The 24,636-nt window shown below is 39.2% G+C and overlaps 3 protein-coding genes across 5 annotated transcripts; 1 reads left to right on the plus strand and 2 right to left on the minus strand.

Moving 5' to 3' along the window:
• Nucleotides 1–132: 132 nt before the first annotated feature.
• LOC130418139 (neurotrophin receptor-interacting factor homolog) lies at nucleotides 133–5,209 on the minus strand. The gene is made up of 2 exons (XM_056744106.1): nucleotides 4,780–5,209; nucleotides 133–1,058 (listed from the first exon to the last, which is right to left on the minus strand). The coding sequence occupies exons 1-2, from the start codon at nucleotides 5,117–5,119 to the stop codon at nucleotides 313–315; spliced, it is 1,086 nt and encodes a 361-aa protein (XP_056600084.1). The 5' UTR covers nucleotides 5,120–5,209; the 3' UTR covers nucleotides 133–312.
• A 520-nt stretch (nucleotides 5,210–5,729) lies between these two features.
• si:ch211-155e24.3 (uncharacterized protein LOC100150696 homolog) lies at nucleotides 5,730–20,305 on the minus strand. Of its 2 annotated transcripts, XM_056743245.1 has the most exons (5): nucleotides 20,288–20,305; nucleotides 9,227–10,281; nucleotides 8,918–9,027; nucleotides 8,426–8,486; nucleotides 5,730–8,236 (listed from the first exon to the last, which is right to left on the minus strand). In XM_056743245.1, the coding sequence occupies exons 2-5, from the start codon at nucleotides 9,417–9,419 to the stop codon at nucleotides 8,010–8,012; spliced, it is 591 nt and encodes a 196-aa protein (XP_056599223.1). In that variant the 5' UTR covers nucleotides 9,420–10,281; nucleotides 20,288–20,305; the 3' UTR covers nucleotides 5,730–8,009. The 2 variants fall into 2 exon arrangements, with proteins under 2 accessions (XP_056599223.1, XP_056599224.1); XM_056743246.1 differs by lacking the exon at nucleotides 20,288–20,305 and having other exon boundaries at nucleotides 5,730–8,233; nucleotides 9,227–10,694.
• si:dkeyp-68b7.12 (rho GTPase-activating protein 30) lies at nucleotides 11,968–24,301 on the plus strand. 2 transcript variants are annotated; one of them, XM_056743243.1, is made up of 14 exons: nucleotides 11,968–12,133; nucleotides 13,909–14,274; nucleotides 14,371–14,473; nucleotides 16,180–16,324; nucleotides 17,072–17,154; nucleotides 17,227–17,334; nucleotides 17,406–17,524; nucleotides 17,604–17,766; nucleotides 18,438–18,535; nucleotides 18,622–18,693; nucleotides 18,793–19,443; nucleotides 20,308–20,438; nucleotides 20,530–21,152; nucleotides 21,982–24,301. In XM_056743243.1, the coding sequence occupies exons 2-14, from the start codon at nucleotides 14,187–14,189 to the stop codon at nucleotides 23,783–23,785; spliced, it is 4,188 nt and encodes a 1,395-aa protein (XP_056599221.1). In that variant the 5' UTR covers nucleotides 11,968–12,133; nucleotides 13,909–14,186; the 3' UTR covers nucleotides 23,786–24,301. The 2 variants fall into 2 exon arrangements, with proteins under 2 accessions (XP_056599221.1, XP_056599222.1); XM_056743244.1 differs by lacking the exon at nucleotides 11,968–12,133 and adding an exon at nucleotides 12,140–12,341.
• The last annotated feature ends 335 nt before the right edge of the window (nucleotides 24,302–24,636 follow it).

A 24,636-nucleotide genomic window follows, 5' to 3' on the forward strand; every position in this document is an offset into this window, starting at 1 on the left:
TTTTATACGACTGCACTGCTTTTTTCGAACCTTACAGCTATATGGTATTACAGTGGAATTTTCTTTTGTCGATTTAAGAAGAAAACAAAGTGCACAGTGACTTTTACATTTTGAAGCTCTAAAGGCAATGCATAGTTTTCAAAAGAGTTTGATCGTGTTTATTCCAATGAATAAAATGTGCTGAACTTTGACATACGTTAATAAACATTCAAATGCATGAAAGACGTTCACTGAAGGTTGCTCATGTCTGGAAACGGTATAAAGTGAGTTAGTGAAAAGGCACAGAGAGAAAAACAGCATCGTCTGCGGAGGTCAGGATGGTTTGGCGTGTATGTGGTCCGGTCTGCGGTGGATCTTCTGATGCGTGCGCAGGTTGCTCTGCTGAGAGAAGTTTTTGCCGCAGGTCCTGCAGCAGTACGGTTTCTCTCCGGTGTGAATGCGCTGATGCATCTGCAGGTGACTGAAGCGATCAAAACTCTTGCCGCAGAACGAGCAGATGAACCATTTCTCCCGCGCCGTCTCTCTCCTGCAACCCGTGCCGAAGGTGAACGCACACGTGACCGCATCAGCGTGTGGACGGCTGCGAAGCGAGACACTTTCCACCGGGTTTTTGTGCTGCTGTGTGTGAACCGGGTCCAGTTCTGCAATGTCAGTCCAAAGCGCTTCAGTCTGTGTCACAGGCTCGAAGGCCACGGATGAGATCTCAGTTTCTTTCACGGGATTAAAGGAGCAGTGCGGATCTGATGTGGAGGATTCTTCAGTGTTTTCTGTGTCAGGACACCACACGCGTGTGTCTCTCACACTGACGTCACGGTCGTTCTGATGATGATGACAATGGTCCGGATGTTTGATTTCAGGCTCGAAGTTCTGCTCGGTCTTTGCCTCCAGCTGTAGTTCATCGAGGCTTTCGTGGTTCTCATGGTCGTGTCCGTCCGAACACCGAGTCTGTGTTTTAGTACGGGACGTCTCCTCTGCATCTGTGTCTCTCTGCTGCTGATGATGATGATTTTCATCATTCAATTCAAGTTGAAGTTGAGCTTCGCTGAACTGCAGATGTCCTGCAGACACACAGATAAAAACGTATCAGACGCTTCGTTGTGAAGACACCTTTTATTTGTCTTTCTATCAGTATCGATTTCACTAAGAAGCATTTAGTATGGGATTGTGATTTCAAACTGCTCTCTGCATGATTTTTTTTAACATCAAGAATTCAATTTAGAATGTCTCCAATAGTAAAAGCTATAATCTTAAATAAACTAAAACTTAAAAACTGATTGAAAATGGCCTTCTAAACTAGCACCAATCACATTACGGATATCAGAAATGACCACAGTCACTAGTTAAACATGAATTATTGATCAAAACATTATTGATCTAAACAAAAAAAAAAGAAAATGACAGATCGTTGTGATATTTAAAGTCCCAGTGAAATAAAAAAATGATGAATCTTATTTTTTCATAGAATATTGCAGCGTTTACAGTAAATAGCTTATCAATGTGGGTCATTTTCTTTTTTTTTCATTCATGCCCTCATAATCTTCAGTTAAAATTAAAAAATGCACTTCCGCCCTGAAATGACTATCCATCCCAAATGGTTGGGCGGAGCCTCCGTTAACTCCTCCCCTTCACCAGTCAGTCTGCTGCCAGTTTAATTTCAAAATCAAAGCAACAGCTTTTACACTTCCAATCAATTCGCAGTGAAAAACGGAAGCCACGCCCAATAATTTTCTCATTTGAAATTCCTTTTCACTCATAAATGTGTCAGTAAAAACGAAAATTCACAAATTTGATGACTTGCGACTCGACTCGCAAAATCAGAGAAGATTTCACCTTAACTTAGACTTGGACACCATGACTCTGCAAGTCTTTATATATTTTAAAACCAAACATCGAAGCTGTGATCATGGTCTGCTTTTCTGTGGAGCGAATCACACAGGTAAGAGCTGCGCTGTGTTTGGCACTGTGTCAGAGAAAGACTCGTAAGTATGATTGTAGAATGTAGTGTTTAAATTTAGAAATTGTGTATACCACACACATATATCAGGTGGAGCTCAAACGACATTTAAAGATATGTTTGTATTTTTAGAGAATGATTTACAATGTTTGTTTATTATTTTGGATGGCAGGGAAAACAAACTGATGCAGGAGTTAAACAGACTGAAGGACACAGAGTTAGAGAAAGGTAAGAGATAATGTAGAAAAGAGTGAACCATTTCTTACAACTAAAACACATTGCCCAGTCATTATTACGCCAGAAAATATTTTCTTACTTTCTATAGTCTAACAAAAATGATGTTCAAATCTGTTTCATAGTCAATGCATTATTTAACATGATAATTAATCCCAAAATAAAAAAACCTTATATTAATTCCTAAACTCCTAAACTCTTTGTAAATCGCTTTGGATAAAGCATCTGCTAAATGTCTAAATGTAAATGTAAATGTATTTATTCACCCTTATGTTGTTCAATAACATTTGGATTTTTGTTGTATACTTAACTTCTATAGGAAAGTTAATAATTAATGTATAACAATAAATAATTTAATTTATACAATGAAAATTGCAATGTGTTTGTGATAAAAAAAATATTCTTACTGGAAACCTTGAATATACTATTCAAGACAAAAGAACAACAATTGGATAACTTAATGAATGCCTAAATTCAATTTTCTAGAGAATACTATAATAATCTGAGTATACAGTAATATTACAGTTATAGAGGTCAGACTCAAAATAAGAATGGTTAGAATAGTTGATGTGTCCCGTACAGTTATTATATACTTATTTGTCTTGACTCTGGACTTGACTCAGACTTATCTGTCTTGACTCAGGACTTGACTCAGACTTATTTGTCTTGACTCTGGACTTGACTCAGACTTATCTGTCTTGACTCAGGACTTGACTCAGACTTATCTGTCTTGACTCTGGACTTGACTCGGACTTATCTGTCTTGACTTTGGACTTGACTCAGACTTATCTGTCTTGACTCAGGACTTGACTCGGACTTATCTGTCTTGACTCTGGACTTGACTCGGACTTATCTGTCTTGACTTTGGACTTGACTCAGACTTATCTGTCTTGACTCTGGACTTGACTCAGACTTAACTGTCTTGACTCTGGACTTGACTCAGACTTATCTGTCTTGACTCTGGACTTGACTCAGACTTAACTGTCTTGACTCTGGACTTGACTCAGACTTATCTGTCTTGACTCTGGACTTGACTCGGACTTATCTGTCTTGACTCTGGACTTGACTCGGACTTATCTGTCTTGACTTTGGACTTGACTCAGACTTATCTGTCTTGACTCTGGACTTGACTCAGACTTAACTGTCTTGACTCTGGAATTGACTCGGACTTAACTGTCTTGACTCTGGAATTGACTCGGACTTAACTGTCTTGACTCTGGACTTGACTCAGAATTATCTGTCTTGACTCTGGACTTGACTCGGACTTATCTGTCTTGACTCAGGACTTGACTCAGACTTATCTGTCTTGACTCAGGACTTGACTCGGACTTATCTGTCTTGACTCTGGACTTGACTCGGACTTATCTGTCTTGACTCTGGACTTGACTCAGACTTATCTGTCTTGACTCTGGACTTGACTCGGACTTATCTGTCTTGACTCTGGACTTGACTCAGACTTATCTGTCTTGACTCTGGACTTGACTCAGACTTATCTGTCTTGACTCTGGACTTGACTCAGACTTAACTGTCTTGACTCTGGACTTGAATCAGACTTAACTGTCTTGACTCTGGACTTGACTCAGACTTATCTGTCTTGACTCTGGACTTGACTCGGACTTATCTGTCTTGACTCTGGACTTGACTCGGACTTATCTGTCTTGACTCTGGACTTGACTCGGACTTATCTGTCTTGACTCTGGACTTGACTCGGACTTATCTGTCTTGACTCAGGACTTGACTCAGACTTATCTGTCTTGACTCAGGACTTGACTCGGACTTAACTGTCTTGACTCTGGACTTGACTCAGACTTATCTGTCTTGACTCTGGACTTGACTCGGACTTATCTGTCTTGACTCAGGACTTGACTCAGACTTATCTGTCTTGACTCAGGACTTGACTCAGACTTATCTGTCTTGACTCTGGACTTGACTCGGACTTATCTGTCTTGACTCTGGACTTGACTCAGACTTATCTGTCTTGACTCTGGACTTGACTCGGACTTATCTGTCTTGACTCTGGACTTGACTCGGACTTATCTGTCTTGACTTTGGACTTGACTCAGACTTATCTGTCTTGACTCTGGACTTGACTCAGACTTAACTGTCTTGACTCTGGAATTGACTCGGACTTAACTGTCTTGACTCTGGACTTGACTCGGACTTATCTGTCTTGACTCTGGACTTGACTCGGACTAATCTGTCTTGACTCTGGACTTGACTCGGACTTATCTGTCTTGACTCTGGACTTGACTCAGACTTATCTGTCTTGACTCGGACTTATCTGTCTTGACTCGGGACTTGCATGCAAAGACTTGGTCCCACCTCTGATAACACTTTACAATAACGTTGTATTTGTTAACATTACTTAGACAACATGAACTAACAATGAACAGTATAGTCTTATAACATTTATTATAAAGTGCTACTGTTAGTGAATGGAAATACAATTGTTTGTTAATTCATTTCGCATTAACAAGTGTAAACAGATTCAACTTTTATTTTAAATTTAGACCTTAAGGATACTTGACATCATCATCATCATCATCAACACATTAGTTCATTTTTCCATCAGGTGGTTGATGTATATGTACCTGATGTCAGCGCAGTAAATCGTCTGTGTCGTGTTGTCTCCACTGACGCCAGTTTCTGTTTCAGCATCTCGATCTCAGCATCTCTTAGTCTGATCTCATCCAGTCTCTGACCGATCTCAGTGTCCCTCTGTCTGATCTCGGTATCTTTCTGCGTGATGTCATCGTTTCTCCGGCTGATCTGAGTGTCTCTTTGTGTGATCTCCAGTCTCATCAGCATCACTTCATCTTCATGCAGTCGGATGATCTCTGACACGGCGCTCTCGATCACAGACTTCAGTCTGCTCTTAAATAAAACACTGCTCGTGCTCGACATGTTCTCCTCGAAAATCATCGAGCACATTCATAAAAACCCCAAATCTCATTGACTCAATCTCAGCTGAATGAGGCGTTTAGCTCGAGGAGCTCAGGTCAGGACGAGCTGTCTGTTTACTTCCGGCTTCAGTTTCAATTACCGTAAACACCCTAGAAAACGTGAAACTACATTCAGGAGTCACGAGATTTTCGACCAAATACCTTCTTTCACCGATTGCCGTCATTAATGATTATACATTTTCGTAGATTAAAATAAGAAATAATTTATACTCTTTGGCGGGAATAATAAATGTAGTATTTGGGTTGGAATGACATGGGGTAATACGTGGATTTTCAGTTGAAATTTCTCTTCAAAGTCTTGAGCGCACTTATTTTTAAAGGAAAATCTGTTAAATAACTCATTTTGAAATATATTTTTTTTAAATAATCATTTTATTTTATTAACATATTTGAGTCAAAGCCACACATGATGTAGTGAAGGTCTGAGGTAGTGTTGTTGTCGAGATCAACCAAACCGAGACCAAGACTTTGAGGGGCCAAGACAAGAAAGACCAAGGCAGGCCGAGACCAAGACCAGCACTCCTTAAAATCCATTCAAACGATCCACAAAACACTATAAAGTTACAATAATGCAATAATAGAAGTAACTTGGGTGATTTATTCCAGAAATTTACAGCAGGAGTAACACAATTAACAGAAGAAACAAATAAGGAACAAGTGGTGAATACTTTTGAAGCCAGAAGTTTTATATCCAATAATATGAATGACTTTAACACATAGATCAGACAATGCACTAGCAATATAGTGTAATTGACCCCTCACAGACTTTTCATCTCCATCTCATGTCAGACATCTGTTCACCCCAAAGTTCACACATGAAAGGAAACTCATGTCTGATTGGAACGATGTTCTCATCTACTCAACAGTACAGCAGATCTTATGAAAGGTTTAAGACTTTAATGACATTCTGCTCACTGTTAAGGGTGTGTTCTTCCTGGGCTCCTTCATACTTGTTCACAATCCATCTAGATCACACAGACCATGAAACAGTCCTTCATGACAATCTGTCAATCCATGTAAGAACACCTTCTATGTTAGCCAAATTCAAAATGCATCTTTCTTTCATCATCTGACAGTGTGATGTTTTCTGCTACAATTTCCTTTTTTCAGTTTTATCTTTCCTCTTACAATGATGTTTTCTTTTTTAAAATCATGTTTATTAATGTATGATCAGGTCCAGCTGATTTACACCAAGATGTAAAACTGTTGCTGCATCATAATTTGCCTATATGCACTAAAAGTTTGTGCTGTTTTTGTTGTGGAAAAGTATTTACATTTTAGTGTGCAGCAAATCTGTATGCAGCACTGGGACATACTAACAGGAAGAGGAAGTGGCCTGTTGCCTAGACAACATTGTGGTCATTAACTGTCACACACATCCCAGTAAACACAGAACGTTCCTCTAAGGTTAGTTTTGGTTCCCCAAAAAAACATTCTAAGATTGTTCTTTTCAGGTTTCAAATAAAAAAAAGGTTTCAAGTTAAAAAAAACAGAAAGTAATGTTCCCTTGTTTATTACAAACAGAAAGTAAAATTTCCCTGATGGTTATTTTTTATTGTAAAAATTGTCTGAACTGGTAAACGTCGCTCAGTCGCGCACTCCCGTCATTTTTTTTTTTAAGTTTCGTTTTACCTCACTTCTAACACATTAGATTAGCGGTTTTTTTTAATGTTTTTAAAACCGTACAGATTTGAGAGTAAACTTATATTTTCGTGATTTTTCGATTGATTTGACACATCTAAATCAACTGACCATGATGTAAGGACTGAAACTCAGGGCTTTTGATTGTTATATCTTAAAAAGGAACCGTGCAATACTTCTGTGGTGAGACTGTACAAACTATATACGCAAAGCCTTGCCATCATCTACGGGAAATAATCAGTAAATTTGACTAAAATCAAAGGTTTCACTTATCTCGTGCTAATGGAGGTCATTTCTAAACCACAGGAGGTCCCAAGGTAATACTTGTCTCCTGCGAATATGGCTCAGACTGGTTTCCGCTTTCATTTTCCAAAGATTTTCAAACCGTTCTTCAAATACAAAATGAACCATTTCTTCGTTATCGTTTAATTCATCCACGCAGACAAACCATAAATGAATGAATTACAAACATAACATCCAATGCAATCTGGAACAAAATACCAAAACACAACCGGAAAGTGAAATGATGAATTCAGCTCCAGTCATTGTAACATTGGCAACATACTCATGCTTTCCAGCGACGATGAAAATGACGTTTGTCCTTTCAGTCTCGTTGAAAAAAATGTATTTGATCTCACGACGAGGATGATGGCGATGGCTAGGAATGTGCATTGAGAACGTCAAGTGATGTTACCTGAATGGATCCTCTGATGTGACAACAGATTGCAGCGCCGTGTAAAAAAAATTCCGCACTGAAGGCATTGGAAGGGCTTCTCGCCGCTGTGCACCACCGCATGTCGGGTTAAGTTGCTGTGTTTGGTGAAACTGTGGCCGCACTGGACGCACATGAACGGTTTCTCGCCCGAGTGACTGCGCAGATGTTCCTTCAGCTGATCGCATCTCTTGAAAGTCTTGGCACAGAACCAGCAGCTAAACCGTTGTACTGCGTCCACAGTCGAGCGGCAGATAGTTTGGATCCTGTGTGCACCACTGGGCGTCCCGCGAGCCCCGTATGCTGGAAATGTGTTTGTGGACACGTGACCCGGATCCTGCGTGACCTCACAACACCAGGCGCTCGTGTTCGGCTCTTTAGCGCTGACCTGTATAGACTTGGAAGATTCCTTCTGTGCTCTCTCAGTGGGATGCTATTGATTTCTGTTGGTTTGTGACAGGACAGTTGAGTTTGGTGAAGGACAAGTTGCTTCTGGGACAGATGGTCACAGCGGGGCATAACTGAGAGGATCTCTGGAAGTTTCCTCTTCTTCTTTGATATCTTTTCCAACTTGGAGTCTCAGACACTCTTCCTCAAGTTTCAGCTGCTCTGACGGTTGGGTGCATGTCCGCGAGAGTAGAAACAGTGCGTTTTGGACCTCTGGATCTTCAAACTGAGATATTGAACTCGCTGCGTTCTCCTGAGGTGGGATGCGCTCAAATGCAACATCTTCTGGGTACAAAACAGAAAACATAAACATTAAAGGAACAATTCCGTCCAATGGAAAGTTCTGTCATGAACCGAGCCTTGGGTCGATCCTTAATGTGTTTGAAATAACCTTTAATGAGTTTATTTCAGGAATGTAATTCCAATCGAACAGTGTATGTGTGTGATTGATTCTGTCATGTGATGTCTGCTCACCTCTATCATCATCTCTTTCTTCTTTGATATCTTGACATTCATCATTCAGAACCTGAAGCACCTAAAACACAGTCGTCTCGAATCATTCAGAGTTGGAGGCACATGAAATCAAAATGAGTTTTATTTCCCTCGGTGTTGACCAAACAAACTCTTTTTTTTTCTGGAGAAAGAACTACGAAAATAAGGAATAAATACAAAATATTAAACATCATGGAGGAATATTCATGGAGTAATCAGATGGGGGGACAAAAGGACAAATTTCCTCCCAAAATTGGAGGATTCAATTGCAAATATTCAAATGCAAATATGCTTTGTTTTCCAACTATCCAATAAAGAGGGGTGGAGACCATTTCCGAACAATAGGTATTTTCAAACCATCAAATGGATAAAGAAATTGGGAAACGCCCACTTTTGAATTTTGGGGATCAGCTAAAGAGATGCCTCATAATTGAGTAAAATCCCTTTTGTTGAATCTGGAATAATCTGGGTCACCTCTTGTATGTTGTGAATGTGTTGTGGATTGGTTGGATGTTGTTGACTCGTGATCACACGGCCGCTCTTGAGTGATGTAGTACAGCGATCTGATGTTCCACTGATCCAAACTAAAACACATCAGACATGTGAATGATTCAGACATCAGCGCTAAAACTCATGAGAGACTCACAAGCATCTGTTTCACATTAACAGACATCACACGAGAGTATCTTAAAGTACCTTAATACTACTTTACGCATGACGTCATAGATATACCATGATTCTAACCATCATCATACCACAGTGTGCAAATGTACGATCCCTGACCTCTCCTCCTAAATCGACCTTTGACTCTCCTCATCTCGATCTCCATCATGACGCACTTCCTCTTCAAAGCGTCAATGTCCTTCCGCACGAGCGCGCATCTGTCGTCCACGCGTCGCTGGATTTCTGCAAGCGCCGCTTGCGACAGAAGATCCATGATAGACCCGAACTGCGTCGGGAAAGAACAGTGCGACATTTCTGCCACAATTCTCAGTTTAATGCACCTGAACGCTGATGTGTGTTGGAGTTCAAAACAGAAAATAAACGATAACAGAATCAGATCATCGCACGTTCGCCTGTTTAAAATACAAGAGTTTCCTCGTGGAAAGGAATAAGTGCATCGTTTTTAAGTGGGCAGGCATTAATTGCGCAGGCGCTCTCTGATTGGTCAAGGAGAATTGTTATTTGTCAGAGACGCTGAAAAACAGAGTCACGACACACGCATACACATCCGTACTCATGAAGTGACCAATAGTTCCAAACACTGCACTCAAGCCCATTCATTTCAACGTTCTTTTTAACAAGTTGGCGGACATATCTTGTATTCATAGTTCTTATATTTATAGATTATATTCATATTACTCCCCAGACAAAATGATACATTAAATGTAGTCAACATCGTATTCAGTGTACAAAATATGCTATTATATTTGGCAAAAAATATGCAAATATGCTTGCTGTTGAATGTCCAGCTTAAAGCTATTCAAATAGGTTGACAGCACGGATTTGTTGTGAACTGTTTAGCGCTCTGTGAACTAACTGACCACGAGCTCAAATTGTGTCGCAACTCTGTTTTCAACGGCTCTGATATTTGTTGTTTTAAATTTGACGATGACTGCTGGAATTCAATTGAATAAGACTAAGAGATTTTAGCGAATAACGTTTTGTCGTAAGGTTAGGCTACAAACAACAAACAAATGAAACAAAATGAAAAGAATTTGATGACTTGTGTAGAAAATATCCAGAATCACTATATGATTGCCTGTGGATAACTATTGATTATGGTTTTATGTTAGATTTGAGAGTGAGTGGCAAACTTGTGAAGCCCAGCGCGCGCCCTGCAGGATAAAAACAGAACAACATGTTGAGTTTAAGGTTTCTTCCGTACATTTTGTTCACTTCTGTTGTTTTGCTCTTCTGCTGATACGTAACCGTAAATGTACTAGTGTTATGACTGATAAATTGTGATAAGGACGAGTAAATCAAGAAGTGTGATTTATAACGAAAGTGCAGATGCGAAAAAATAATTCTCAAGACCTCATGACGTCCGTAAAACAGAAATCTCCTTAAACTTACAACTTTGGTACTAATATATATCAAGATATATTATATTCCTATGAAAACAAATGCCTATTTCACTACTTTTTCTATATCAATGTTTTAAACATTTTAATTTTTCTTAAGCCGTCGTGTATAACAGCAGCATTGTTAGTCACAAAACAGTTGTTATAAAAAACACTGTAAAGCCCAGATTCGGGGGTATAAATATATAGCAACGTTTAATAAAATAAAATGTAAAAATATATTATTGCTCCGACCAATAATGTAGTTCATCAGAAACAGAAACACTTATATAAAGCTTCAGCTCTTCAGAGTTTCGCAACAATCAAAGACTAGAACTAACTGTTTTATAAATGTAGATTTTGTGCCATAATGTCTTCCGTGAAGAACCTGCGCCAGTGCACATTGTGAAAATTCTATAGAATTGAACTGAACAACAATGACTTTCTTTCACTTTCGTGGTACATATCCAAAAACATTGTTTGTGCTTTTGAAATATTGTTTGTATTTGAAGACTTCGGTTCCAAAATGAGATCACGTTTTATTTATTGTGCATTCCAATTTATATCAATCAAACTGCAGTTGCTTTGTTTTGTTTTAAAGCCATAATGACAAAAACACAGCTAACTAACACAATAAAACATAATACATAAAAAAAAAAACAGGGAACTAATCTCTTCAATTATGTTGATGTATGATGGAAACACTACGTCAAAATGGTTGATGTAGTGAATGGTCGTGGTTGCTTTTCAGAATAAAGGTCTTTGCACATACAGTCTGAAATTTTCGTATGCGTTTTTTCGTATCTGCTACGGATATAAAAAACATATAAAATCGAACCCACTCCGAATTTCTTTACGACGGACGAAAATATCGGACGCAGTGTGTAAATGTGGTTGTGAGGTTGTGTTTATTTTTAATGTGCGAAAATTTCAGATGCAAATGTGTAATGGGCTTAAGACTTTCATCATAGGTTGTTTCAACGCACACACAACAATAAAAGTCCTTCTAGGTATAAAGTGTATATTCTTAGTAATATCGTAGATGTAGTAATATCTTCTATAGTATATGTAAAAAAAAGGTAATTTGAAAACTATTACATTCGTTTATCAGATGCTTTTATTCATATTGCTTTCAGTGAGTTTTCGGCACATTTATAAGTTTGACCAAAGTACGGTTTTGCACCGGTTTTACACTTTTTGTAAGTGATAGAATCAGATGGTAAAGCCACAGAACTGAAATTAATTTTTATGGTTTTCAAAATAACCAATGTAGACTGAAGTGGCATGTAAATACTACAGTAAACTGACAGTATATGTTAATCATCCAGTATTATCCAGTTTATTGGGCCATGTGTGTTTTATTAATGTCATGACCTCAGTATCTTTCCTTTGCTTTGTGTATGGACATCCCTTCACTGGGACTAAAGTAAAGATGTGAATGTCCCGATGTTTTTCTTCCTCTAAAGACACTTGAACACCAAACAGGTGGATGCGAAGGCGTCAATAAGAAATGAAGATTGAACACAGAGAGAAACTCAAAGACTCAGGAAGTTACTGAGGGAAGTTTAGTGGTTTCTTGCGTCACACGCGCATTTTGCACTGAATCTCCGGCCGGTGGAAACAGAAGGTAAGAACGCTGTCTTTCTTGATTTGTCTTTCTCTCGTGAAATGTTTCTTGAGAGTTTTCACTGTAAAGATGCTGGACGAGGACGTTCCCTGGCGTAGTGTGGATGCAGATTGCCGTGGGTTTATTGCGTGATGTTAACGTGATGCTCTCAGATCTGATCACTTCATTTCCGCACGAGCACCCGTGAACAGAGTGAGGAAGAAACAGGGTGAGAAATGTCCTTCTGACAAACACTAGACAAGGACGCAACACTTCAACAAGGCCTTTGAGATGTGGAAATGAGAGAAGATTTGGAGTTTGGATCTTCTGTGGATTTATTTATGGTTGGATGTCAAGAGCGAGAGCTTCGAAAGGTTTGAGGGTGTGGCTCAATGTTGGTGTAAAACTCTTTAAGCGAGAAGAGGAAATGAGGTTTGGGTGGCACGAGCTCAGATCTGCACCCACCTTACGTGTGTTTGGTTTGATCAGGCAGGTTTTGAATGCTTAAGAATTAAAAAAAGGAAATCATTACGATGCCTCAACGTGAACGTGACAAAAAGATGAAGGAAATGTTGCAAGACCTAATCTTTGCAAGCATTCTTGCACTTCAAATTAAGTATACTTAAGTAAAGAAGAGTTCAAGTTTATTTTAAAGTATGTTGTAAGTATACTTAAACCTATGAATTGGCAGTATACTTCTAAGTGCACTATTTCTACTACTACTTCAAGTACTAAAACTGGCCCACTTTTGATGCATACTTATGCATACTTCAGCAGTACTCAACTTGTTTACAATAGTGATTTTCATGTCTAAAACAACTATACTACAAGTGAACCTATAACTTAACCTACAGCACTTTTTCAATTGATGAAAGCACACTTTGTAGTATACTTGTTAGTAGTTTTCTTCAAGTAAACTTCTCGCTATAATCACATTATATTTAAGTATACTACTAAGTATGTTCCTATGTTTTATACTTGAGATACACCTTTAGACTACCTAAATTGATAGTTTAACCAAAAATGAAAATTCTATCATCATTTACTCACCTTCTTGTTATTATCAAACATGACTGTCTATCTTCCTCTGAGCACAAAAGAAGATATTTGGAAGAATGTTGTTAACTGGCCCCCGTTCACTTGCATTGGTTTTGTGTAGAAGTGAATGAGGGCCGGTGCTGTTCGGTTACCAACTAATATCTTATTTTGTGTTCTGCGGAAGAAAGAAAGTCATAAAGGTTTGAAAAGACAAAAGGGTGAGTAAACGACAACAGAATTTTCCATTTTGAGTGAACTGTGACTTTCATTGAAGTAAACATATACGATCATTGTGTAGAAAGAAGATCATCTTCAGTTTCACATGTGTTCGATTTTTTAAGCCTAAATCCGCGGTCACACTTGACTTTTCCCTCCATTGACTTCCATTCATACTCATGCGAATGCGACAGACCGGACATGAAAGGCCGTCCAACGATATTTCGCATATCGCATTTCGCTGTGTAGCAAAGTTCAAGTTTAGTGAACTTTGACCTGCAAATTCGTGTCACGTATGTGTTTGAGACCAATAGAAGATCAAAACGTCACAGCCTTACCTCTCAGTACAGAACCGTAAATAATGAAGGACTCGCGCCAGCCCATTTTCTTAACACCGTCTGAATGATCATCGCATGCTCAAAGTCAAGTCTGACATTTGCTTAATGGCTTGTTCACACCGGGACCCTAATCGCACACATTATTTCACTTTGTTGTATTTCCAATGGGAAATCCAATTTGACAAAGTTGTTATTTCTTTATAGATATCCTTCTTCACGTCTTCTTTCACTGGACGGCATCCATTCATCCCCGCAGCGATGCACAATGTAATCCATTACTGAAACAAACCCAATTGAGAGTTTCCGGAGCGGTCCTGTGTCAACCTGAAGTCAACTGAAAGCCAATCCACAGAGATTCTCCAGTCGCATCATGTTGGGTTTACGATCATACGTTCGCACAAATGTTCATTGAAGCGACACACACACACACACACACACAAACAGAAGAGCTGAATGTCTGAGTGGCAGTGAGGGAATAAAACATGAGAAGAGGCCGGAGAAAAGTTGCAAACAGAGATAAGGTGTTTGGATGTGACCTGCAGGAGCACCTGATCTCCACTGCACAAGAAAGTGAGATGATTACTGCCGTCATTTAGATTTTTACTCTAAAGAGAATCCAATGCATCATTATCAAAGTCTCTCTCTCTGTCGCTTTCATGTGATCAGTTCCTTCGGTGTTGCGCAACTGCAGTGAATTCATCGAGGAGTATGGGATTGTTGACGGGATCTACAGACTGTCTGGAGTCTCGTCCAACACGCAGAAACTGAGGTGATTCCACTTCTAAAGCACTTCAAGACATTCACCAAAAAGTCACACTTATAGATCTGAATGTCCTCCAATTAGACACCAAACATCAAAGCAGGTGATGTTTCTTATAAAGAAAGAGAACACATGCAAACGTTGAAAGTATCATCCAACAAACACTCTTTATATTAGAGGTGCTTAAGAGGTTTTTCACAGAAATGCCATCGAAGAACCATTTTTTGTTCCACAAAGAACCATTAAGTCAAAGGTTCTTTAAGAACCATCTCTTTCTTTCGTTTTTATCATCTGAAGAAGCTTTTTCGCCACAAAGAAACATAAACAGAAAGGTTCTTTATGGAACCGAAGGTTCTTCTATATGGCATCGAAGAACGTTTTGAAGCACCTTTTCTTGAAGAGTGTTCACAGCGATGCCATTGAAGAACCATTCAGTCAAAGGTTCTTTAAGAACCATCTCGTGCTTATCTTTTTATCATCTGAAGAAGCTTTTTTCGCCACAAAGAACCTTTATACATCGGCTTGACCGGAGCCTCCGTTAACTCCTCCCCTTTAGCTGTCAGTCTGCTGCCCGTTTCATTTCAAAATCAACGCAACACCTGTTTTTACACATCCAATCAATTTGCAGTGAAAACACAAGCCACGCCCACTTATTTTCTCCTTTAAAATTACTTTTCAATCGGAAACGTGTCAGAGTACAGAAGTAGATACGATCGCAACTTCCGGTTCAAGGGGATTTGAAAGATTCTTTATGTAATCAAAAGGTTATTCTATTGCACTTTTTGAAGCACCTTTCTTGAGTGTATAGTGATTCAAAAAACATAGTGTCTATTTACACTGAGTACAAATAGCCCCCCTTGTTGGCAGAGACTATTAAAAATAGCTCCGCCCACCAATATGTGTTTGGAGTATACATAAGTGTGAGATTGAAACCATTTCAAACAGTGAGAATAACGCAGCATGGGAGACTGGGTTTCTATTCCTGCTTAAACTTTCTTTGGCCATTTTTAGTACTTTACAGATCATAAAGACATTTGTTTTTTTTTATAAAATTTATTTAAGATTTAAAAATATTTTTTATTCATAAACTGTAGGTTCAGGGTAAGGTTAGGGATAGGTATAGCGCTTTAATATCTCAATAAATTGTCATAATTTTAATCATTTTTATAAATGTAATGATTTACTGTCTGTTATTATTGCATAATGTTTAATGCTTAACAATAATGAGGTGGAAATAGCAACGTTATCAGCCACTATTTTTAAGTAAAAAAAATCCAACTACTACTTCTACTTAATCCAAAGGAATAGGCCCTACAGCTATTTTTGTTAGTGTACATAGCATATCGCTGCTATTTTCACTTAGTGTAAACAGAACTTACTACTATTTATAGTTAGTGCAAATAGAATTGATGAATTTAAAAAAAGTCCAAAACATCAGATCATCTCTCTGTAATGGAGATTTTGTTGAGATTCCTGGCGTTAAGCAAAAGTTTCCATTTGCTCTCCATTTAATCTCATTGAAATAATCGAGAGATTAAAGAGATCTCATCTGTAATCCTCTTTCTTGGAAATCGTATCATCATGACACAATGAAAAAAGTGAAGCGAGTTCTAGAAAAGCTCGAGCACCAATCATGTGGATGTGACACTTGCGTCTATATTTTGTTATGACATCAGAGTTTCAGTTTCACTGTAAAACTTTTTTGTTTCTGGCAGGAATGAATTTGACACCGAAGGAACTCCAGACCTGTACAAAGATGTTTATCTGCAGGATATTCACTGCGTCAGTTCTTTATGTAAAGCGTATTTCAGAGAGCTGCCCAACCCTCTGCTCACATATGAACTCTATGACCGCTTCGCTGTAAGTCTTCATCTATGTGTGTCTTATATGAAACAAATCAATGTCAAGCATTTGGAAACACCCATTCATTCATTATTTATATTTTTTCCACTGTTTAGAATAAATAAACAAATAAAACATCTAAAATGAAGTAAAACTTCAGCGTTCAAACTTCAAACTTTAGCGTTTTCAAATTAACAACCCTTTGACAAAAATTTGAAAAATCCCTCTCTTCGCATTTTAAAGTGATGCTTCATCCAAAAATTAAAATTGTGTCATCATTTACTCTCTTTTGAGTTGTTCCAAATGTGTATAAATGTCTTTGTTCTGATGAACACAGAGGAAGATATTTGGAAGAATGCTTATAGCCAGACAGATTTTGCCCCCCATTGAGTCCCATAGTAGGAAAAAATACTTTATAATTTTTTTGTTCTGTTGAACACAAAAGAAGATATTTTGAAAAATGCAGGACAGAAAACACTTCTTGGGAACTTTTGACTACAATTGTTTTTTTCCTACTATGGGAGTCAAAATCTGTCTGGTTACAAGCATTCTTCTAATATCACTCTGTCTCTCGTGCACTCTCTTGCTCTCTCTCATGCACTCTCATACTCTCTCTCATGCACTCTCTCTCTTTGTAAACAAACAAAAAGAAAGATAATATAGCAATACAATAAAATAGAATAAAATAAAGTGTGATGTATGTAGTGCACTTAAAGTGGTTTACAATATAATATAATAATATATAAAAAAAAAAATCCTCTCTAGGATGCAGTGGCCGTTCAGCTGGAGGACGAGCGGCTGGTGAAGATTAAAGAAGTTTTGAAGGATTTACCTGCCCCTCACTACAGGTAAACCGCACACATCAGTTGTGTCTCATTCTGTTCATCCTCCGCTGTGACTGAACACTCACCTTCTTATAGAACGCTGGAATTTTTGATGCATCATCTGGTCAAGATGTCCTCATTTGCATCTCAGACCAACATGCATTCCAGAAACCTGGCCATCGTCTGGGCTCCAAACCTTCTCAGGTATGTGTGTGTGTGTTATTTCTTATTCATGGTGTTTGTTCTCATGATAACACTTGTGTGATTATCTGCAGGTCGAAGGACATCGAGTCGACTGGTTTTAATGGTACTGCAGCGTTCATGGAGGTGCGAGTTCAGTCCATTGTGGTGGAGTTTATTCTCACGCATGTGCCGGAGGTGTTTGCTGCTTCAGGTACTTCATCTTTTCATCTGTAATGTAATGTTAAACCGTTTAGAGGTTGAAGAGTGATTTCATGTCAACTTTTTTGCAGGATCGGCCATGGAGCGCCGGAAGTCCCTCCCCTCGCCGGCATTGCTGGCCAATTCGGACGACCATTTTCTTAAGTCCCTTCCGCTACATTGTGGGAACCTGAGTCCGGGAGATGGACCTCCACTCATGCGGCCATACCACGCTATCATTGACGGCACTGACAAGTAATGGCTGGAATACACTACTCTGAACAGATTTGTTTTATATTAGATAACACATAGTTGAAGACCTATTGAAAGTTTCAGATAGAAACACACTAACTGATCAAATCTGCAGACTTCAACAAGTCCCAACTGAAAATTTGGGCAAAATCTGATCGAAAATCTTGTAGTGTGTTTTGGCTTTAAGACAACTCATCCCTATATTAGAAAAGATGATTATTTTTTATAATAAAACACCTTTTTTCTCTACGGTCTGTACTGTTAAGTATTTTCTGTAAAACTACTTTGCAAATACTGAAAAGTTCACAGTTTTACAGGAAATGGTAAAACACACTGTCGAAGCTGAACAGCTGAAACTGTTTTTACTACTTTTCATTAGGTAGATATTTACAAAACTCAAAAGAGTGACCAATAATAAGGATTTATGGCAATTAATAAATCACGGAATATGGAGATATGAGGTTTTAGGAGGACAGCAGTGATATATTATTGTGTCTCAAATCGTGAGATGAAGCTGGAGAATTATGTGTCCATGCATTTATTTATTCAGAAGATGAGAAAGAATTTAACATTTTGTCTAATAATGAGTGTCTAGACGTACCCATAATCCCTTTCCAAACGTCGCTTTGTTTGGTTATGTTGAATCAACGCCATTAACCCAAGCATCTGTTCAGGAGAAAAGGCTCGCTCAAAGGAAGAAAGTGGAAGTCCATCTTTAACTTGGGCGGGAGACTTCAGGATCCACGCAAGAAGAACAAATACTGCCCCAAAGGTACAAGCAAGATAATAAATAACCAAACATAGCATCAAGCGAAACAAATCGGTCCCTTCTTAAACGTGTACCTCCTCAATCCGCAGATAAAGAGAAGACATCGCTGAGACCTGCCAAAAGTATGGACTCTCTGAGCTCAGGGCCTTTTGCACAAGATGGTATGACAAATAGTTTTCATAAAAATTTACTTTTTAATAAAAGTCTGTGTAAAGTCACTCTGCCGTAAGACATACATGTCACTCTCGTGTTTCTTTCAGATTCAAAGCATCCTCCGGCTCTGCTCCTGTCCACAGCCAACCCCGAGGGTGTGGCCTCCGTAGGTGGAGGCGTGTCCAGCGGATATGCTGTGACGTACAGGCGCACGGGCGGGGCACAGGTGAGCATGGTGAGCGGTGGGACTCAGGGCACATACAATCGTCTGGAATCGCTGGGCGGAGCCGAGGGGTCATCTCAGGGCAATTCAAGGTCACCGGGAATGACCAGTAAAGCTGACCGCCGCGCCGGCATCCACATATCCGGACCTTTCTCTGTAACTGTGCCACTTCACATTACGTCCGGGTTAGCGCTGGGTGTGCTGCAGGGGGGCTGGAACGAGAAGGAACAAACCGTGCAAGGAGATGCTGCTGATGAAGAACAAGCAGAAACCAAAGACGAAGGTGAACAGGTCAAGTGTTCAGAGCCGGAGCCGGAGCAGACGTACACTGATGAGAGCAAAACTGATGATGATGATAATGCTAAAGAGAGCAAAGGAGAGCCGGACGCTCAGCTGTATTTGGGGGAGATGACGACACAGATTATAGAGGAGGAAGATGAAGAAACAGTCAAGTCAGATATGACCCTGCATGAGGAGACCATAGAGAGAAGTGTAGAAGATTTGTCACCGCAGAATGATGAGGAGGAATACATGGGTAAGAGTGAATGATGCTGATGCGTAATAATTGTTTTTTATCTAGTTATCCAAACTCAAGTAGAAAGTTTTTAATGTTTCAAAGTAATTTTCATTGAAGGTTTATTCGTCCTCCGGGGGGGCATACCTGAAATACACAAGCGGCCTAAAGTTACCAATGAATTTGTTTTTAATGCTTTTTTCGCATTTCACTGAACAATGTGATACAAAGCACAACTTGGCTAAAGTGTGTATTGACAAAAAGGCAAACTAGAGCATGCAAAATATATACAATAAAAAGAATAGAAAAACAAAAACCTTGCAGAATATAAAACAAACATTAGAGTATTTTTATTCGCAAACACAACTTGGCAAAAAATAGTTTTGTAATATGAATAGAAAAAAATCGATATAAAAAGACGTCAAATTTCTAAAGTTGAATCATCCCTTTTGGCCACTATAGGGCTATGCAAGTAATCGAAAATTACTCGTAATCGTCAATATTGTGCAATTAATCGAAAATTAATCGAAATCGTCAATTTTGCACTTCAACAATTACCCAAACAAAAGCAATCGAGGTAAAACGACAAGAATATTCTCTTTTCTAATGGTCTAAATCCCCTTTCCTTTACAGCGCTGTGCTATTTCAAGTATTTATTTTTCAGTTGAATTCAGTTTAAAGAGATGTTTTTAATTTCCCATGTTGTTACGAAAGTCATTGAGTAATCGTGTTAAATCTTCGCGATCTCAATATCGGCCAAACTAACCGTGATTATGATTTGTGTCAAAACCAAGCAGCCCTAGACCACTACTGTATTTACAACTAATACTAATATTTAAAATATTATTATATATAGAAAACATACCGTGTCTCTTTTCTGCACAGATATGAGAGGACACCTCCATCCAGATCCGGTGATATCTGCCGACGGGAGAGAGATGGATGAGTTTTCTGAGCAGGACGTTCAAGACGCCTTTGGCTTTCTGGATATGATGGACAGCTGTGCATCCAACCTGGTGTGTGTCTGATCTAAATGCATCGATGCATAGAAATGTGCTCTATAGTTGGGGTTTAGAACAAATCTTTCATTTTCCTTCTGTTTTTCAGTTTGAGTTTTCAGTAGAAGCACCTGAAGAAGTAGTTGAGGAAGATGTAGATGAAAGCACCAACAAAGAAACACCTGTCAGTCCGGTACAGAACAGCGTTGATGAGTGTGAAACGCTAGAAGTTAACATGAGCACCCACCGCGTCCCCGCTGGAAAATCCCACAGTTTACCTTATAAATCCCGCCCCTTCATGCCCGCCCTGTCATTATCATCTGACGATGACTACAGCCCTGAAGATGATGAAGATGACTCTGATAAAGATTCTGAGTATGAGGACATGTTCTGTCAAAGCCTCCCATCCGCTTTTGATTTTCATAGATTATCTTGGTCTGCACCCAAGACTTCTACCCGCTGTGCTGACGATGCTCTCTCCGACAGCCAATCGAAATGCTTAGATGATGTGATACTTCCTCCAAACAGTGAAGAGCCGCAGTCCCTCAGCCAATGGGAAGACACGATACTCACAGCTGCTACAGACGATGGCGAAACACCGGCAGGCACTTCTGTCCAAATCTATAATAAAGAACAGGTCAGCGCAGATTCAAAGATGGAGGATCTTCATGTAGATGATGAGAAGAACGAAGTTAAATCAGATGACGTGACAAATGACACAAACACAATTATGTAAGTACAAGAGAATAACTGCATCATATACTTAATCTGTTTTAAATGTAATGTTTAAAGCCTCGGTCCTGTCCACACGAACAAGGGGATTCTTAAAAAAGGAGCTATTTCTAAGCCGTTTGAACATTCGTTCATACGCAAACGCAGTACCCGGTCACTGAAACCGAACTCTCTTGAAAACTGAAGATTTTTTGTTGTTGTCGTGTAGACGGTGAAACCTAAACTATATATATATAAAACCATAATGTCAACTTGAAGTATAATTCTGTTTTTAAGGTTTCATAATGCGTTCAAAGTTCTCACTGAAAAAACAACTAGTGGGATTTCCTTCATTTGTTGGTGTTCATTTGCATAATTTTGCGCAGAAATGTTTTTTTACGTACATTTTACGTAGAAAAAAATTGTCAAGCTTTTGCACAGTTTTGTAAGTAAATTTTACTATAAAAAATGAATTTACACAAAAAAATTAAGCAAATACTACTAGTTTTTTTCAGAATTCTTATGTATTCGTGTTTTTGGTGAATTATCCCTTTAAATCTGTATTATTGCTGTATGTAGGGTAGAAAGTGACCCAGAGAATTCAGATGGCGACAAGGACTTTACTTTTTTTTAATGGTTTCAAGTTTTTGCACACAGTTTTGTAATTAAACTTACTTTTAAAAAAATGTGCAAGAAATTTGGTGAAAAATTTGAAAGAAAATGTACTTTATAAAAATGAATTTACAAAAATAATTAAGCAAATCCTACTAGTTTACTTCTAGAATTCCTACATATTCGTGTTATTGGTAAATCATCCCTCTAAATCTGTATTATTTCTGAATGTATACAGGGTAGAAGGTGACCCAGAGAGTTCAGATGGCGACGAGGACACATATTTTGGAGCGGACCCGATACCCTGTTCACTGGATCCCAACTGGACAAAGACGGCCAGCATCAGTGTCCACGAGCCCATCCAAGAACAGTGTGCACATGTGGATCCTCCACCATATACTGAGATTAACACGGCTGTTGAGATCATTATCACCAAAGTCACAGAGTCAAAGGACGCTCAAGACGAAGTGAACATCAATCCATCACCAGACGAAGAAAACATGACTGTGAGAACAACTAGTGACCGCGAGGAGATGACGACACAACCAGACGAAAAAGAGAAAAGCGAAGAATCCCTGGAGGATGAGGTTAACGTGTTCGAGTTCCAAACTCCTGAACCTCAGAAAATATTAAGTGGAAATGAAGAAGATCCTGAGGAGGCAGTTGAGACGGAGGAGTCTGTGAAGGACGAGGAGATGACGACACAATCAGTCGAAACAGAGAAAAGCGAAGAATCTTTGAATGACGAGGTCCAAGTTTTCGAGCTTGAAACTCCTGAACGTGAGAAAATATTGAGTGGAAATGAAGAAGATCCTGAGAATGAACTTGAGATGATGGAGTGCGTGAAGGACGAGGAGATGACGACACAATCAGTCGAAAAAGAGAAAAGTGAAGAATCTCTGGATGACGAGGACAAAGTTTTCAAGCTCGAAACTCCTGAACGTGAGAAAATATTGAGAGGAAATGAAGAAGAACCTGAGAAGGAACTTGAGATGGTGGAGTGCGTGAAGGACGAGGAGATGACGACACAATCAGTCAAAAAAGAGAAAAGCGAAGAATCCCCAGATGACGAGGTCAAAGTGTTCGTATTCGAGACTCCTGAACGTGAGAAAATATTGAGTCTAAATGAAGAAGAACCAGAGAAGGAACTTGAGATTGAGGAGTGCGTGAAGGACGTCAACGAAACAACTGAAGATGAAGAGGAACGCGAAGAAGTAAAGGAACACGAACCTTGCAAGCCTGCAGAAAACACAGAGCAAGAAAGAGTTGAGATGGAGAACAGCTTTGACATCGATAAAGAATATAATGAAAGAAATGTCGTGGGAACAGAGAAAGACACAGATGATGATGATGAACACTTAGGAAATATTTCATCCGAAGAGAACTTGTGTGAAGATGATTCACGTGCACAAACAGAGGAACCGGTGAACAAAAAGTCAGCAGATACCTCCGATGAGCAACCGCCAACAGCACCTGAAGACCGTCCCGTTCCAGAAGAAGAGAGAGAAACGTCGGCTCCCAAACACGTGAAAGCTGTCCCCACCGTCCCACCCAAACCTCAACGCTCCAAACTCACAGCACTCACCCTCAGAAAACAGTTTGAGGACAGAGACGCAGAGAGACAGCAGAGACACTCGCAGGTCATGGACGCAGACGGACCACACCATGACGAAACCCAAGAGCACCAGACAGACGACACCTGCCATAGAGACCAGGAAAAAACTGCGGAAAATTGCCGAGAACCAACGAGTGAGACCAACGGTGGTGGAATGCCAGAGCACGACGAGATAAAGGATCCGCGAGATGGTTCGGCCAGTGGGGACTCTGGGATCGATTTCAGAAAAGACCTCCAGAGAGATGGCGAGAGAGAGGCGAAGAGAAACAGCGGCATCAGCATGTGTTTCGATGAAGCCGTCGCTCGGGCCACAGAGAAGCGGAGCAGAGAGACTTCTGAGCGTGTGTCAGGAGCTCAGTGGGAGAGAGAGTGCAGAAGAGAGGGATTCAAACACAAAGAGAAAGACGACGAGAACAAAACTGACTGACATCTTAAACCATAGATTTACACAAATGCATGAAAATGTGACGTGCGTAGAACAGCGAAATGACTCAAATCATAGTTTTTCATATTTTACTTTCTTCTACACATATGTTTTATTTTTCCAGAAAGATTTTTTTTATGAGAGGACGGAGTTTCCGTAGAGTTTACAACAGTGTTTTACATCACTTTACTATTTTTACATTCAGTATTCAAAATAAAACCACCATTTACAATCAGACACCGCAGGTAATGAGCAAATTGGTATTAATATGTGTGTCGGATAAGATTGTATTGGTTTAAAGTCTCGATCAGCCTGGAAGTAAATTCGGTTCATAAAAAGGAACACTCAGGAAACAAATCTAAAAAGAAACAGAACAGCCTCCGTAAGGACAGAATAAGACAATATGTGTACAAATATTTTATATATATATACAAATATCAGATTTTTAAAGCCTCGGTTGTAAGCTTCAATACAAATGCCTTGTTGAATAAACAAATAAATATATTGGTGTTTCATTTATATATGTGGGATCTCTTGTGTTTTTATTTAGATTGAACATATATTTACTAAATTTCGCATACATGTCATTTTATTATAGCACGCTGGCCAGTATTTTAGTTTCTAGCACATCTATTTAACATGAAAACTCACTCACCTTATCCCTGTCCTTCTCTGTATTTACAGATCATTTTAACATTTATCATATTGTTTCCATCGTGAAATTTATGTTTTTTTCTTACCTCACACGACTGCCTCTATAGGTCTGAGCGTTAACTAAATCTTTGATTTGAGTGGCAAGACTTTCTGCTTCTCTGATTTGATTGGCCCTCGCAATCATTTTCGACCTTATGCTG

This window comes from Triplophysa dalaica, chromosome 3, assembly GCF_015846415.1.
Source record: "Triplophysa dalaica isolate WHDGS20190420 chromosome 3, ASM1584641v1, whole genome shotgun sequence".
NCBI classification, from domain to species: Eukaryota; Metazoa; Chordata; class Actinopteri; order Cypriniformes; family Nemacheilidae; genus Triplophysa; species Triplophysa dalaica.

Bases quoted from the DNA above. Each gene is read 5' to 3' on its own strand.
- si:ch211-155e24.3 (XM_056743245.1), bottom strand. From the start codon at position 9,419: ATGTCGCACTGTTCTTTCCCGACGCAGTTCGGGTCTATCATGGATCTT. The intron at 9,028-9,226 runs GTCAGGGATCGT...GATGTGTTTTAG, and splicing joins AGGTCGATTTAGGAGGAGAG to TTTGGATCAGTGGAACATCA. The intron at 8,237-8,425 runs GTGAGCAGACAT...TTTTGTACCCAG, and splicing joins AGAAAGAGATGATGATAGAG to AAGATGTTGCATTTGAGCGC.
- si:dkeyp-68b7.12 (XM_056743243.1), top strand. From the start codon at position 14,187: ATGAGAAGAGGCCGGAGAAAAGTTGCAAACAGAGATAAGGTGTTTGGA. The intron at 17,335-17,405 runs GTATGTGTGTGT...GATTATCTGCAG, and splicing joins TGGGCTCCAAACCTTCTCAG to GTCGAAGGACATCGAGTCGA. The intron at 18,694-18,792 runs GTATGACAAATA...TGTTTCTTTCAG, and splicing joins AGGGCCTTTTGCACAAGATG to ATTCAAAGCATCCTCCGGCT.
- LOC130418139 (XM_056744106.1), bottom strand. From the start codon at position 5,119: ATGTGCTCGATGATTTTCGAGGAGAACATGTCGAGCACGAGCAGTGTT. The intron at 1,059-4,779 runs GTACATATACAT...GTGTGTCTGCAG, and splicing joins ATTTACTGCGCTGACATCAG to GACATCTGCAGTTCAGCGAA.